This window comes from Phoca vitulina, unplaced genomic scaffold (assembly GCF_004348235.1).
Source record: "Phoca vitulina isolate PV1807 unplaced genomic scaffold, GSC_HSeal_1.0 scaffold7, whole genome shotgun sequence".
Taxonomy (NCBI): Eukaryota; Metazoa; Chordata; class Mammalia; order Carnivora; family Phocidae; genus Phoca; species Phoca vitulina.
Genome location: NW_022589710.1, coordinates 68,361,930 through 68,376,558, shown reverse-complemented (window position 1 = coordinate 68,376,558; position 14,629 = coordinate 68,361,930). Strand labels below are relative to the sequence as shown.

At 43.8% G+C, this 14,629-nt stretch overlaps 1 protein-coding gene across 1 annotated transcript in view; it reads right to left on the bottom strand.

Annotated features, from left to right (window-relative positions):
* The window catches only part of DYNC1H1 (dynein cytoplasmic 1 heavy chain 1), a 68,195-nt gene extending 54,103 nt beyond the window's left edge, over positions 1–14,092 (bottom strand). The window contains exons 1-6 of the mRNA XM_032405956.1: positions 13,669–14,092; positions 4,826–4,913; positions 2,692–2,865; positions 2,205–2,460; positions 1,675–1,861; positions 91–362 (exon numbers count right to left, since the gene is read on the bottom strand). Coding sequence (XP_032261847.1) covers positions 91–362; positions 1,675–1,861; positions 2,205–2,460; positions 2,692–2,865; positions 4,826–4,913; positions 13,669–13,924 — 1,233 coding nt within the window. The 5' untranslated portion in view covers positions 13,925–14,092. The remainder of the gene's footprint in view (positions 1–90; positions 363–1,674; positions 1,862–2,204; positions 2,461–2,691; positions 2,866–4,825; positions 4,914–13,668) is intronic.
* Positions 14,093–14,629: the final 537 nt, after the last annotated feature.

Sequence of the window (14,629 nt, the reverse complement as noted above, 5' to 3'; positions counted from 1 at the left end):
TAGGATATAATTTATGAAAGGAAGCTTATTATTACAGCATGTTTTCATCTCCGTGCCCTGAGGTTGGTTTTCTGATATATTAAAACTTACTTTTTCAAATTCTTCATAAGCAACATGCATCAATTTTCTGGTGCCCAATACTTTGAGTAACTGAGAACTCAAGTCTCTTGAAATTGCCTCCACCAAACGCAGTGCCCTCTGAATGGGATATTTTGTGTTTCGGATCTTTCTCAAATGGGTGAAAATTGCAACAAGTGCCTGCCTTATTTTGTCCAGCTCAGTGGCAGACAGCAAATCATTCAGAGGAAAATCTTTCATCAGAGGATTGTAGTCATTCACAGTTTCCAAAGCCTGTTTTAGACCTAGATTAACAGAGAAACGGTTAATGGTTTTCATATAAAGTAATACAGGTATAATGTTATAAGTCAACCATACCTTCATTAGGAAAAAGGAATACAACTAAGAGGATACTGCTTACAGCCTAACACCGGGTAAGTAACCCGCAGTACAGCTTCACAACGGGACATTCTGTTGTCGCAGAAGAGTCAGTGACACAGAAACTATTTATGATATTTGAAAAAAAGGAACATGTTATTAACAGGATGATCCCTGTTAATTAATGACGGTCTCATTGCTTTTTTAAGAATATCAGTCAACTCACGCATACTCTAAAGGCTGTGGGTGATGGACCCATGAATTTCATTGCTTTCTATACCATCTAAATGTTCTACGAATAACATTAAGTTTAGAAAAACTACAATGTTATCACCTTTAGGAACACTAAAATATAAATGGTACACCCGTGGCTCGTATGAGCTGAGTGTGTTATGGACACAGAATCCCAGAAGCACCTGGGTCTAGTGTACTTTCTGACTCCTCTAGCAGAAGATTAAAAAAAAAAAAGAAGAAAGAAAAAACAAAAAGTATTAGGAAAGAAATAAAAGTCTCAGAGGTATTTAAAAAGAAAATTTCAAGGCATGCCTTTCGGCATTAGTGAATGCCCAGGTAACATGTGCAATGTGATCCACGTAACTAGAAGATTTCTACCTGGAACTTCCGTTAACATTTAAAATGTGGGTAGCATGCCTTTTTTGGAGGGGTAGGAAAAGAGCATGACCAGTACTGCAGCCCGATTCCTTGCTCTAATATTCTCTGGGGGCAGAGCTGTAGAGAAGTGCCCAACCATGCCTGGTCATCCAAACCCTGGAGTGCCCAGCATGTGCTAATACATCACTCACACTGCTGTGCATACAGAAAACTAAATTTATCTTGACCACTTTCAGAACAGGGAGAAAGGCAGAGAATGGGGAAAAGGGGACAGGTAAAAGAGGAAGAGAAAGCACTGTCCAGCTCTCCTTCCACAGTCCTGTGGGCAAATAACTTCTGCTTAATGTCAACTGTCTTCCTGCTTGGATTGTCAAAAGCACACTTGACTTTATACTAAAAAAGTACTGTCTACTCAAGGAACCAAATAACTGAGAAACAGGAGGGAAACTCCCAGGACTCTCTACTCAGGCCTAGAAACTGGCTTATGTTCTCAAAACTCCAGAAGGAGAAGCAATGTGTGTGGGAAAATCATGTGATGGTCCATCTACTGACTTTCACTGAAATCATAAGATCTCACAAAAGTCAGACCCATAACTTACTGATCGCATTATCAGCTCCAGTGCTTACCTGTGTCAGTGTCAAAACTGACAGTGGCATGGAAACGCTTGCCGTGCTTCAAGATATCCAGAGTGAGGAGAACTTCCGGGCTCTCTCGCTTCTCCTGTATACGGTATAGTGCACGTTCCAAGTTTAACCAAAAACTAATTTCCTGCAAGGCTGTTCCTGAGGCAGGGTCTCGATCAAGTTTGGTCACCTTTAAGGACAGATAATATTCAAGAGTATTCACTATTTAAATAAAGGTAGAAAAGTATCATTAACTAAACACATGCATTACAACGTAATTTTTATATTTCAAGTAGATTTCCTTCCCTGTCAACTATAATTGGTTTAATAAATGAAAGCAAAGGTATAAGGCAGCTGGGATCAACACTCTCTCAGGGTTAATATTTAAACAACCGCACACTGTCCCAGGACCCACGGAGAGCACTGCTAACATCATCGGACACATCACCTCATTGACAAAAACTCAGACCAGTTTCTCAGAGACATTGAAGAGCAAAGTACTTTATACAACATATTCAATACCATGCTCTTACTTTTTGAATTTCTCGGATCCAGCGGTTAACTCCTGATTGTAACTGATTGAGAAAAGTTGGGTCTTCAACTTTATCTCCAAAGTCTGTAACTTTTGGCTTTTCTCCACGTTCATAACACTGTTTTGCAACATTTGTAATAATGGGATGAATTGGCAGGCTGATCTCTGGAATTTCAATATTCTGCTGCAAGTGAAGGAGCCCCATTTCAAGTTCTGCAATCTTTTTCTCAACTGAAGGAGCCATTTTATCACCATCCCTAAAAAGGTTAACAAACACTTCAAACTTTAGTGTGCCGTTGGTCTCCAAAAGATCCTATTATTTTACATCTGTCAGACAATAATAATATACATCTTATTGATGCAACAGATTTATATGGTTTACTAGCTTTGCCCTCCCAATTCCCAAATTTCACATCATCTTTCATGGTGTCTTGTGAACACTAAGTGAAATAGGACATTCAAACCAACAAAGGAAAAATGGTTTTTACCTGTCTGCCTTGCCAGACTCTCTGATATAGGACTTAAAAAAAGGAGCCACCGCATTGCTAATGAAAGAATGCAAGGTTTCATATGGTGAGTCTTCACTGAGCGTGAGGACTCGGAGCTGAGAAGACACTGGTTTGTCCGCATCGATTACTGGAGCGCGTTTAATGAATGCCAAGCTAAAAGAAAGCAAAAGAACAAATTAGAACAAAGAGCCTCATTCCTAATCAGTTTTAGTAACTGTTGCCCTCTGTGTGTTGCACACAAATTAAAAATTCATTTGAATGAATTAATTCAAAAGTCATATTAAGAACACGTTAAAGAATTGCTTTTCTAATAGGGAAACACACTGCTTACCTTTCTTTACTCAGGTGAGAACAACTGAATCAAGGTTAAGGTTTGGCATGTGACCATGAAACCAGGCAAAGTTAATTTGTCTAATATATGGGTTGAGTTCATAATCTTGGCCTCAAACAAACCTCCCTAGTAACTGCAAGTTACAAGCCATGATGTACTTAAATCTGATCTTATGCTAGTTTGTACCATTCCTTAATGGCACTAAGTCAGTCACATACCGGCTTTAATAAACAACAGTCACCCCCAGGTTAAAGTGGCAAGAGGATATTCCAGGCCCCCCCCCCAAGCCTGGCCCAAATCAACTCTTCCAGTTTTATCTCCTGCTATGTACCCTCTTCCCCACCCAAGACACAACTTAAAATGATGTCCCATTCTCTAAACGTGATGTGCCATTGTGTCTTTGTTTAAGAAATCTACATCTGCTGAAATTCCAAGCAACCTTCAAAACCCAACTCTGGCATCTCTTCCATGGGGCCTTCCCTAACCAGAATCACTCTCTCCAATCTCCATGCTTCATGCTGTTCTGCGCCTCTAAGATTTTGCTAAGTAGTAAGTTAGTTGTGTATCTGCAGAGCTTTCTCCCCAAAGACCACAAGCTTCTTGGGAACCAGGTTTTATTTCTCTGCATACCTACTGCCAAATCTTACACATAACAGGTGCTCAAAGATGGTTGAATTAATAGTTCAAAAAAATTAGTATTTTAATTTTCCATTCCCAGGCCAGTACTTTACACATAATACTTTGTTATTCTAAAAAGTCACTGAAGCCTCCTGATGTGACACACTGAGAAGGAAAAGTCGTAATAGCATCCCTGCCAAAAATGCACAGTCTAATCACCACTGGTGTGTACTTCTCAAACATGTCAACGTCATGAAAGACATAGAATTAGATTCTGGATCAAGGGAGAATTACTCTAAGGGACATTATTGAGACAATGTGAGTGTGCACACAGTACATAAAGAGTAGAGTTGTACCAGTATTTCCTGGATTTAAAAACTGTATCAAGGCTATGAATAGAAGTGTCCTTGTTCTTAGGAAATACACTGAAGTATTTAGGGGTAAAGGGGCAGGTGTGGCCTATAACTAACTCTCAAATGGTTCAAGAAAATAAGCGATAATGCAAATGTGGCTATGTTAACAACAGCTATCTGATTATCAACTGTATAGAATTCATGCCACTCTTTTGTAGGCTTGAAATTATTTAAAATAAAAAGTTTTAAAAAGCCAATGCAGTATAAATTAAACATTTACATATTTAAATTTGGATATGTCTACTGCAGTGTAAATTGACACCACTTTTCTAGAAGGTGGGAAAAATCTGGTAACATGCATTAAAGACTTTAATGACACATTGCATCTGAACCAGTAATACTTTCTTTAGGGATTTATACTAAAAAGAATGAGATCTCTACCTAAGAATCTTTACTAGGTTTTTACTAGTTATTTACAATAAAGAAAATTCTGATATAATCTGAGAATGATTATTATACATGTTAAGTACATTTTGGCTCAAACCTAAAATGGATGCCATGACATAGCAATTAAAATAAATAATATTTTAGAATTTATATTGACTTGGAAATCCTCTGAATTTCAATACACGAAATCAAAGGTGATTCAATACACGAATTTAATACATGAATTAATTTAATTTAAATTCAATACATGAATTTAAACAGCAGAAATCTTGAGTTTTCTTAATGTCTGTCTGAGTCAATTAAGATCTACATTCAATTCTCACAAGCTTATAATCTGAGGTAACATTATATTCACACTACTCACCTATTGGACTTAACTCCGTAATGAATGTCTATGTTGATATTATAGGAAATGAATTCTTTTTCCTCTTCTCCTTCATCACCAACATCCTCTACAAATTGTAATAAATATGATATCAAATTCATGTCAATATCAGCTGCTCACCCTACCCCCAACCTGACATTTAAACCCACACATGACTTGGCTCTACCTATTTTTCCCTTCCTACCCATTTTTTTTTCTGACTCCTGGCCCAGGCACTTTGCTGTGTGATCCTGGGCAAGGTAGTTAACGTCTCTGCACCTCTATTTCTTTTTCTGTAAGTCGGGAGGCACTGGCCTGCCGGGGGTGCTGGAAGCACTAGAGCAGGGTCTGGCCCTGCGAGGAGGGGTTCCCTACACCAGTGCTCACCACCCCCTCTGGGCAGGCTCATCCCTCGTACTCCCAACACAGAAGGCACTTGCCACTTCCCACTCTGGGTATTCTGCTCAGGTGTTTACTCAACGCTCACTATGGACAGGCATTTTACTAAGTACTTTAGGTCTATCACACACCTAACGCTCACAACAACACTGTGGGGGTTGGCATGACTATTTTTACCTGTGTTTCCCAAGTAAGAAATCTAAGTAAATTGCCCCAAACATGTGTCTGGAAAGAGACAAGTGAGAATTCAGAAGTCTGTGATTCCAAACCCAGGGTCCTCCCCAGCACATGGCCCGCCCCAGCCCTCATCAAGCGCCCCTGCCAAGTGCAAACAACCATCAAGAAAATCGTTATCAACAAACACCCACAGGGTCACCGAGAGGCATTCACCTAGCCTTCCCCTCTGCTCTCATACCACTTTTCAGGGCCTGCTCTGGGGTCGATTTATGAATGCATCTTCCTCCCCAAAGGTGAGCTCCTGCAAGGCAGGGACCATGCTGGATTCCACACAGCAAACACCATGCACAGTAGTCATTTAAAAAAGCTGACTGGAATTCAATAAGATAGCTCAAGATGCATGTGAACAAAATTTCTTCTTCTTTTTTTTTAAGTAGGCTCCAGGCTAAGCATTGGAACCCAATGCAGGGCTTGAATTCATGACCCTGAGATCAAGACCAGAGCTGAGATCAAGAGTCAGATGCTTAACTGACTGAGCCACCCAGAGGCCCCTGAACAAAATTTCTAAATCATTAAAAAACCACAATTGAAAAACTTAAAATTTGTAAGAATGGGAAATAATCCAAACCTCTAGATCCAGTACTGATCCACTAGATGCACAAATGCTCCAGCTGAATTATCTTTGCAATGATATAGTCTACCATTTGGATAGAATATATTCTATCATTTGGATAGAATGATATCATTCTGTCACCTTGGGCAAAAATTTCTACCCAAGGATTAACATGGTATGTGTGGTTCGCCTTCACTTTTAAATCATGATGTAGGAGCGACGGCAGCAGATCTGGTGAAGTAATCTTGGGAAAGTCATTTTTCTTCCTCTGGATTTCAAATTCATGAATGGAAAATGGGCAGCAGAGTGGGGGGATTGGTGGAAGAGGTGAAAGAGATTAAGAGTACATTCATGATAAACAGAGTAATGTACAGAAGTGCTGACTCACTATATTGTATACCTGAAACTAGTATAACACTGTATGTTAACTATACTAGCATTAAAATTAAAAAAAATAAAAAGTAAATACAAGGGGCAGCAGAGGAAGGGGTAGGATATTAAATTAGGTGGTCTATAAAGTTTCTTTAAGCACCAACAACTATGAAAATCTGGGTATACAGTCTGAGCAAAAGCTATTTAAGATGAGACAAATACAAAGTTTACACTAAAAGATAAAAAATATTAGTATATCTGTCAAGACAATAACTCTTCCAAAATAGTGTTTTTAGTTAATTTTAGGAAGTGAGAGGAGGTGGCCAAGTATTCTACTATGCCAGGTACTTCCTAGATGTTTGTTTGTTTGTTTATTTATTTATTTAATTTATTTACTTTTAAGATTTTATTTATTCATTTGACAGAGACAGAGACAGCGAGAGCAGGAACACAAGCAGGGGGAGTGGGAGAGGGAGAAGCAGGCTTCCCCCTGGGGAGGGAGCCCGATGTGGGACTCGATCCCAGGACCCTGGGATCATGACCTGAGCCGAAGGCAGACGCTTAACGACTGAGCCACCCAGGCACCCCCCTAGATGTTTTTTTAAAATGACTAACTTAAAACAAACAAACAAAAAACAACTAAACAAATCAATTGGGTTTTCTAACTACCAAAATGTGGATAAACCACAAGACAGATCACAATGCCTGAAACCAACCACACATATGACTGCAATCTCTAAAATGCATGCATATGAACAGAACATAAAGAAATACTCCCAAACTAAAACAGTTGTCAGGTTGGTAGGATTATGAAATATTTTCTCCCTCAACTTTCCAAATTCTGTTCTATGAATTATATAAAATATACGTCATCAAGATAGCATCCAAACAGTACTTGGAAAAGTAACACTTTATAATCATTAAAGGAAATTACTGATGAAACTAAAAGCATGGTATGTTAACTTTGAATCATTTCTTCCTCCGAGACAAAATTCACCATCTATATAAATAAAATCACACAGAAAACATGCCCACTGGATGCAGCATCCAGCCACGCTGCCTGCACTTCTTAATGCAAACAGGGTTAAAGGAACCGGGCGCCAGGCCATGAGATGAGTCACGGCTCTGCTCGGTCTCAGCCCCGCTGGGAACGCCCAGCTCCCAGCTCCCCACCGGGAATACTGCAATGCAGCAGAACGCGGCCTGAACTCGGGAAGGCACACCCAGACACAATCCTCAGACAAGAGTATCCAGTAGGTATCCTCTACCGCTTCGTTAAAACCCTAATTGATCTTTTGATGATAGTATTTATGGAAGTCACAGAATACATTTCCCATTAGTTTTTTAATGCTTATTCTCCATAAAAAGAGATCAAATGAAGTCTGAGTATGTCTGATTCCTAGTAGAAAGAACCCGTCATTGTTTTATAAACTGCCATCAAATAATTTAACCTTTTTGCCTCCCTATAAATTATTACATCTTCCAAATAATAATAGTGTAACATTTTACTTCTGCAGAAACATTTTTTTTAACTGTTCAGAGGAGGCAAGACACTTGATAGTTAATTCTTAATTACAAAGAAGCTATTAATCCTGCTATATTTAGAAGCTTATAGCTAACACAATCTGCATATTTTATCAGGCAATACGGCTTTCAGTCAAGTTTGAATCCCTTTCCTACTGCTGCTGTTACTGGGTTACTGATTAATACATAACGGCCCACTAATGTACCGCCTGTTAATACATTCCGGGAATCAAAGTGCCGGTACAGAAAGTGGGGAGCCACCTCGCCAGGTCCTCTGCTGCGAGCCACACTGATACACATTTAGTGACCTGGGGACATTTCTTTGGTTAACTTCTGAGAGTTGACTGAATTTCTAGAGATGTTTAAAATGTCACTTAGCACGAATCTGTGTAAATTTCTTTTTTTTTTTTTTTTTTTAAGATTTTATTTATTTATTTGACAGAGAGAGACACAGCGAGAGAGGGAACGCAAGCAGGGGGAGTGGGAGAGGGAGAAGCAGGCTTCCCGCGGAGCAGGGAGCCCGATGCGGGGCTCGATCCCAGGACTCTGGGATCATGACCTGAGCCGAAGGCAGACGCTTAATGACTGAGCCACCCAGGTGCCCCTTAAAGACCAGCTGAATGTATTTCAAACTAAGAGTGATTTGCATCATTATACTGTGAACTAGGTGAGTATTACATCTCACTTAGTGAAACAAAAAAGGTGTGCATTCAATTACCTTAAGACTCGGACTTCCTCCCCCAGGGAGACCAGGCGGGCTTTCACAAAGTGTGGTGAACACGAAAGGTAAGAGGAGGCCAGCAAACTGGTAAAGGAGGCCGCCCAGCTCCCTGCGTCCTTGATCTTTCCCTCATTCCCCGCCCCCCACTCTCTCCCAGCCTCGGGGCAAGTGTCTTCTCCATCCAGCCTTTAAAGGCAGCCAGCTGCTCTCTTTGGCCCACACAAACTACCAAATTCCTTGTTACACGTTCCTGGTTCTCCTTATCTTTGATCTTCTTTTCCTCTTAAAATCCAAAGCATACGAACACCACATTATTTTGGTTGATCACTATCATAGACGTTCTCCCCCTTTTCTCTCACATGTTTGCATCTGATGCTTTTTCCCGTCACCTCGACGCCCATCACCCCTTTGTCCTCCTTCTGAGGGGCTGTGACTTCTTTGCCACAACCGTTCCCTGCTCTGGCACGAGGCTCAGGGCATGGTGAGAAAGCCTGAGTTTTCTCTTCAACCTGAAGACTTCCATTCATAATACCGTTAGCAACGGGAAGGAGGGTTAAAGCCCACATAATACGCTACAACGCTGGCAAACAATTTCCCTCCATCTTTACTTTTTAAAAACAGTGATGACGGTTTTCCCTTTGCTGCCCGTAAATGTCATTTGTCATGCTACACTGCAGAGTCAAACCCAGCGAGCTGCAGACCGGTCTGTCCTACGAAGGGTGCCGGGCCCCGCCTACGGTGTGACAGCACAGGACAGTAGGAACCCCGGCTGACGGACTCCTGGCCGAGGGCTTCCAGGCAGTGTGCTGTCACAGAAAAGTCTTCCTGTGAATTTATTAACCATTTTACTAACCATTTTGGGGAAAAAGCAAAGGCCAGAAATGCGTACTTTTTAGTCATCATTTCTTCATCCTTTAGGGAAATTAAGTCCTCAGAAAAATCATTTTTAAAATCCACAAAAAACATTCCCCATTAAACCTTCCACACTGCTGTATCTCTAAGAAGTTGAGGACTGTAAAAAGTTCTAGCTCTCTTTCACATTCTAGTCCCTAGCCATCTCTGCACTAATGAAGGGGAGGTAAAACCCCCTAAATTATATATTTTAGAAAAAACTAGAATCCCAAGCTTAGAATAAGTATTGACTAAAGGCAGCCATTATTTTCAGTCTTAAAGACAAAGTACTAAGGCTAAGACACCCAAATGTAAACAAAAACAAAAACCCACAGCACCTGATCCCAGCCTGGTCACTAACAAGCTAGAGCCCTCCTGGATCCTCCAGTTTCACCAGCTGCAAGCCGGAGCATCTCTCCTTTTTTTTACTTTTTTTTTTCTTTAAAGATTTTGTTTATTTATTTGACAGAGAGAGACACAGTGAGAGAGGGAACACAAGCGGGGGGAGTGGGAGAGGGAGAAGCAGGCTTCCCGCGGAGCAGGGAGCCCGATGCGGGGCTCAATCCCAGGACCCTGGGATCATGACCCGAGCCAAAGGCAGACGCTTAACGACTGAGCCACCCAGGCGCCACCAAGCCAGAGCATCTCTTACCCGCTCCTACCTTTACCACCCAACCAAAAATGCACCTCAGGTAAAAACTGCTACAGAACGTCATTAAAATTGTAAAATGCCTATTAAGCAATGAGCACCTATCTGGCTGTAATTTTATTTTATTTTTTAAAGAGTTTATTTATTTATTTGACAGAGAGAGACACAGCGAGAGAGGGAACACGAGTAGGGGGAGTGGGAGAGGGAGAAGCAGGCTTCCCGCGGAGCAGGGAGCCCGACGCGGGGCTTGATCCCAGGACCCTGGGATCATGACCTGAGCCGAAGGCAGACACTTAACAACTGAGCCACCCAGGCGCCCCTGGTTATAATTTTAGAAGGACACTATGAAGAAAACAATTTTCTACAGGCCAGGAATTACAGGAAAGAGATTTCTCTTTTTCAATTCAGAGGAGCTAACATCCCCCTGCCCACCAACTCTCCAATCCTTTAGTATCAAAATAAACCACTAAATTCGCAATCTTTATTCTACACTTTAAGGAATACTGTACTTAAACAGAAAGTTTACAGTTAGCTGGGGTGGTTAAAAATATATATATCTTCAGGGGTACCTGGGTGGCTCAGTCGTTATGTGTCTGCCCTCAGCTCAGGTCATGATCCCAGGGTCTTCCGATCAAGCCCCACATTGGGCTCCCTGCTCGGCAGGAAGCCTGCTTCTCCCTCTCCCACTCCCACTGCTTGTGTTCCTGCTTTCAATCTCTCTGTCAAATAAATAAATTCTTTGTGTGTGTATATATATATACACACATATGTAACACACACACACATACATATCTTCATGTAAAAATGCTTCTATATTCAATTACAAGTGTTTGGAAAATTCTTTCCATAGAAAGTGGGGGAGGATAAAATAAAAGCAATTTCCTTTGTTCACTAAATTATGACTTCTTTCTTGTTGACAGTCTTTACTCAGTTTACACAATTTAGATTTGTTTTCCACATTATAGAGCAAGCCTACCTTCTTACTGTAAGTAGCTATTGGATGCTCACATTTGATTAAATGTGCAAAAGCCAATGTTAACTCAAAAATTACTGGGAAGAAAGCCCTCCTATCAACTGACCTGGGTCTGGACTTAGGTCTAAATTATCCTAGTTTAGTCAGGATGCTAATAAGACTGATGGAACCATACAGTCTTTCTTTAAATTTTTTAAGTGAAAAATAAATTACAGACAGGCTGAATTGCTAGAAATACTTTTTTATTTTTATAAATACAGAATGAGGTAGGATTTCAATTTTAGACACTCTCATTCCTTAGTCAACGTTCAAAAGTGCAAGTCATTATGGAGTCAAGACCTGGATGCTTGGACATTTGCTTTGCGGAAATAAGAAAATGTACCATCAAGATGATTTGCACTAAAAAGCATACTACAGAAATAGGGCTTCCCCCTAGTAATTTTAGCAAAGTTCAGTTCTAATGTTTGAGAAAAGTCAATTACTGATGAGCAGTGTAGAAGCAAAAACAAAACTTACATTTTTTTTCCATAAAAAGAAACTGAGATTCAAGGTAGAAATCACCGATTTTAATACATAAACTGTGCAATGAAAATATGATCAAGAATTAGCCAAGTTCAAACTACTCAAAATACAGTAATACAAATTAAGATACATTTTAATAAAATAATGCATACTCACTGAAAAATAACCAGAAAGACAGATTCCAAAATGCTGACACTGGCTACACCTAGGTCAAAGGATTCCAGGTGATTTTTCCTTTACCTGTATACTTTAAATTTTCTATCATGACTAAATACATACTCTTTCTGAAAGAGTAGGTGGGTTAAAAAAATTTTTTTAACACTAGTGGTTTCCATGCTGGAAAACATAACCCCAAACATAACAGAAAACCCTGAGCAACATTAATAGCCTAAATATGTCTGAATGGCTCATTTGCTTTGAACATTCCATGTGAGTCTAAGAAAAATATTCTTTCACACTCTGACCTTCTCACCCTCTCACAGAAACAGAGGCTACAATGAAGCATCTCCTGAAATGGCCTTTGAAAGAAACAAACTATCAGAAAGAAAGTGGGGTGTGTGTGTGTGTGTGTGTGTGTGTGTGTGTGTGTGAGATAGGCAGTATAAATCCCGTTACTGACAGAACCGTACAGCTTTTTTGTGATTATAAGAAGCTCGATGGCAAACATTTTCAGACAATGGCCAATCCCCTAGTTCTAAGGTTAAAATGTACGTGGACATCACCCCGGGGTTCCCAGATGGACGGTGCCACACCCATTCTGTGCTGTCAGATATGCTCACCGTCCACTCCCAAGTGGTCCTACAGAGTCCGGAAACTCCCTGAAGACAAGCTCAACTCTCAAGGTGAGTCTAGCCTTGCTTTGGGAAGGTCACTATTTGAGGAGACTGCTGCAATATGCAAACCTTTTGCTCCCTCTCCCCAAGTAGGTGCCTAACCCAAGTCTCTCTCTCTTTTTAAAAAAATTCTGGCAACTAGGGAGGTCTGGGTGGCTCTGTCCGTTAAGCGTCTGCCTTCGGCTCAGGTCACGATCCCGAGATCCTGGGATCGAGTCCCGCATCGGGCTCCCTGCTCAGCGGGGAGCCTGCTTCTCCCTCTGCCTGCGGCTCCCCCTGCTTGTGCGCTCGCTCTCTCTCCCTGACAAATAAATAAAATCTTAAAAAAAGAATCTGTAAACTAGACTCAAATATCACAGGGTCACCATTAGGATCATCTAAGTATTACACAAATATAAGGGTATGATTAGTGAAACCCAGCAGTGTACCGGACACTGAGATGCTGAGTCTAGTCCAGGAAGCAGGATTAGCTGGTGACTTTGGGCGAGTCATCTCACCTCAGCCTGTCTGCTCGCGTGTGAAATAGGGCAATACACCCAGACCGCAAAGACGCTGTGAGGACCAAGAGGCAGACCGGGAGCGCACATCCACCCAGAACAGGGATGCTCTGCTCGCGGCCCGGGCCGGCCCCTGTCATTCTCTGGGCCTCAGCACCTGGGTCTGCCGGGGCAGGGCCAGGACGCCCGTCGGCCAGGGCTCCCCCCAGCTCTGAGCCCTACACCCAGGCCGCGCACGGCTCCGCGGGTCTGCCCCTGACACATCCCTCCCGAGGACCGCCTGGCCTGGCCACAAATCGAAACCGAAAAGCTCATGTGACATTGGAGGCCGGGATGCGGCCTCCGCCCGCGCTCAGCCCGGGAGACGCTGTCTCCACCCAACTCGGCCATCTTGAGGCCCGAGCAGACAAAGCGATCCCATTGTTTTGGGTGACGGCAAGACAGGGACACCCGCTCTTCGTTCCCCGCGACCCGGAAGGGGGCACCCCCGGGGCTCCGGCCTGGCAGGGGGTGTGGCGCCGGCCTCGCCGGGCGGCCGCGGGGACCCATCCCGCAGGGCATCTGCAGCCCGGAGGCCGCTCCGGCCCTAGCGCCCGGCGTCCCGGCCCCCCGGCCCCCAGCCCTCCGACCCCGGCCGCCCGGAGCCCCAACGCCCGGCCCCCGGCCCCGCACCTTTGAGCGTGGAGCGCTCCACCAGGACCGTGTGGACCTGGGGGTCCGACAGGAACTTGCGCATCTGCTCCAGGGCGCTCTTCTCCTCCAGCGCCGCCTCAAGCGCAGCCGGCGCCTCGCCGCCATCCTCCAGCAGCAGCGGCACCAGCTTGCGCAGGTGCTTCTGCAGAACCGACACGTCGGCCACGTTCTGTACGGCCGACACCTCCAGGCCGGCCGAGCCGTCCTCGCCGCCACCGCCGCCCGGCTCCGACATGGCGCTGCGCTGGGGACCCGCAGGGAGCGCTGGGCAGGCGGCCGCGGCTCCGCACGAGAGCGAGCGCCGAGCGGAAGAACGAGAGAAACGGGCGCCCGAAACTGACCGTCCGCTAACCGCGGCCGACTGAAGGGAGCGGGCGCCGGCTCCGCCCTAAAGGCCGCCGCCCGCCAGCCCGCCCCGCCCGCGGCCCACCGCCTCAGCCACTAGCGCCCGCTCGCCGCCGCGGCGTCACGACGTTGCGCATGCGCGCATGCGGGCCCCCGGGGACGCCGCCGCGCTGCCTTCTGGGACCTGTAGTCCCAGCTCTGGGCGGGCCCCCGCGTTTCCCCGCAGCACAAATCTTAAAGGTGGGAACTTGACTTGGCGCGTGGGCTGTGTAGGGTGGTTGGGGACTACAGCTGTCTTGTTCGCTGCTGTGGCCGAACAGCACAGAGCCTGAGACACTCCATGAATACTGAATGAATGAATGGTGTTAGTGATGAGAGCTAACTTTTTTCTTTTTTTGGAGCAGTTAGCGTGTGACCGACATTGCTCTAAGCATTTAACCTGTATTATTGCGTTGAACGAATGAATGACTACAATGTGTTGAGTGCTAAAATATAGTCGTGGGGCGCCTGGGTGGCTCAGTTGGTTAAGCGACTGCCTTCAGCTCAGGTCATGATCCCGGGGTTCTGGGATCGAGCCCCGCATCGGGCTCCCTGC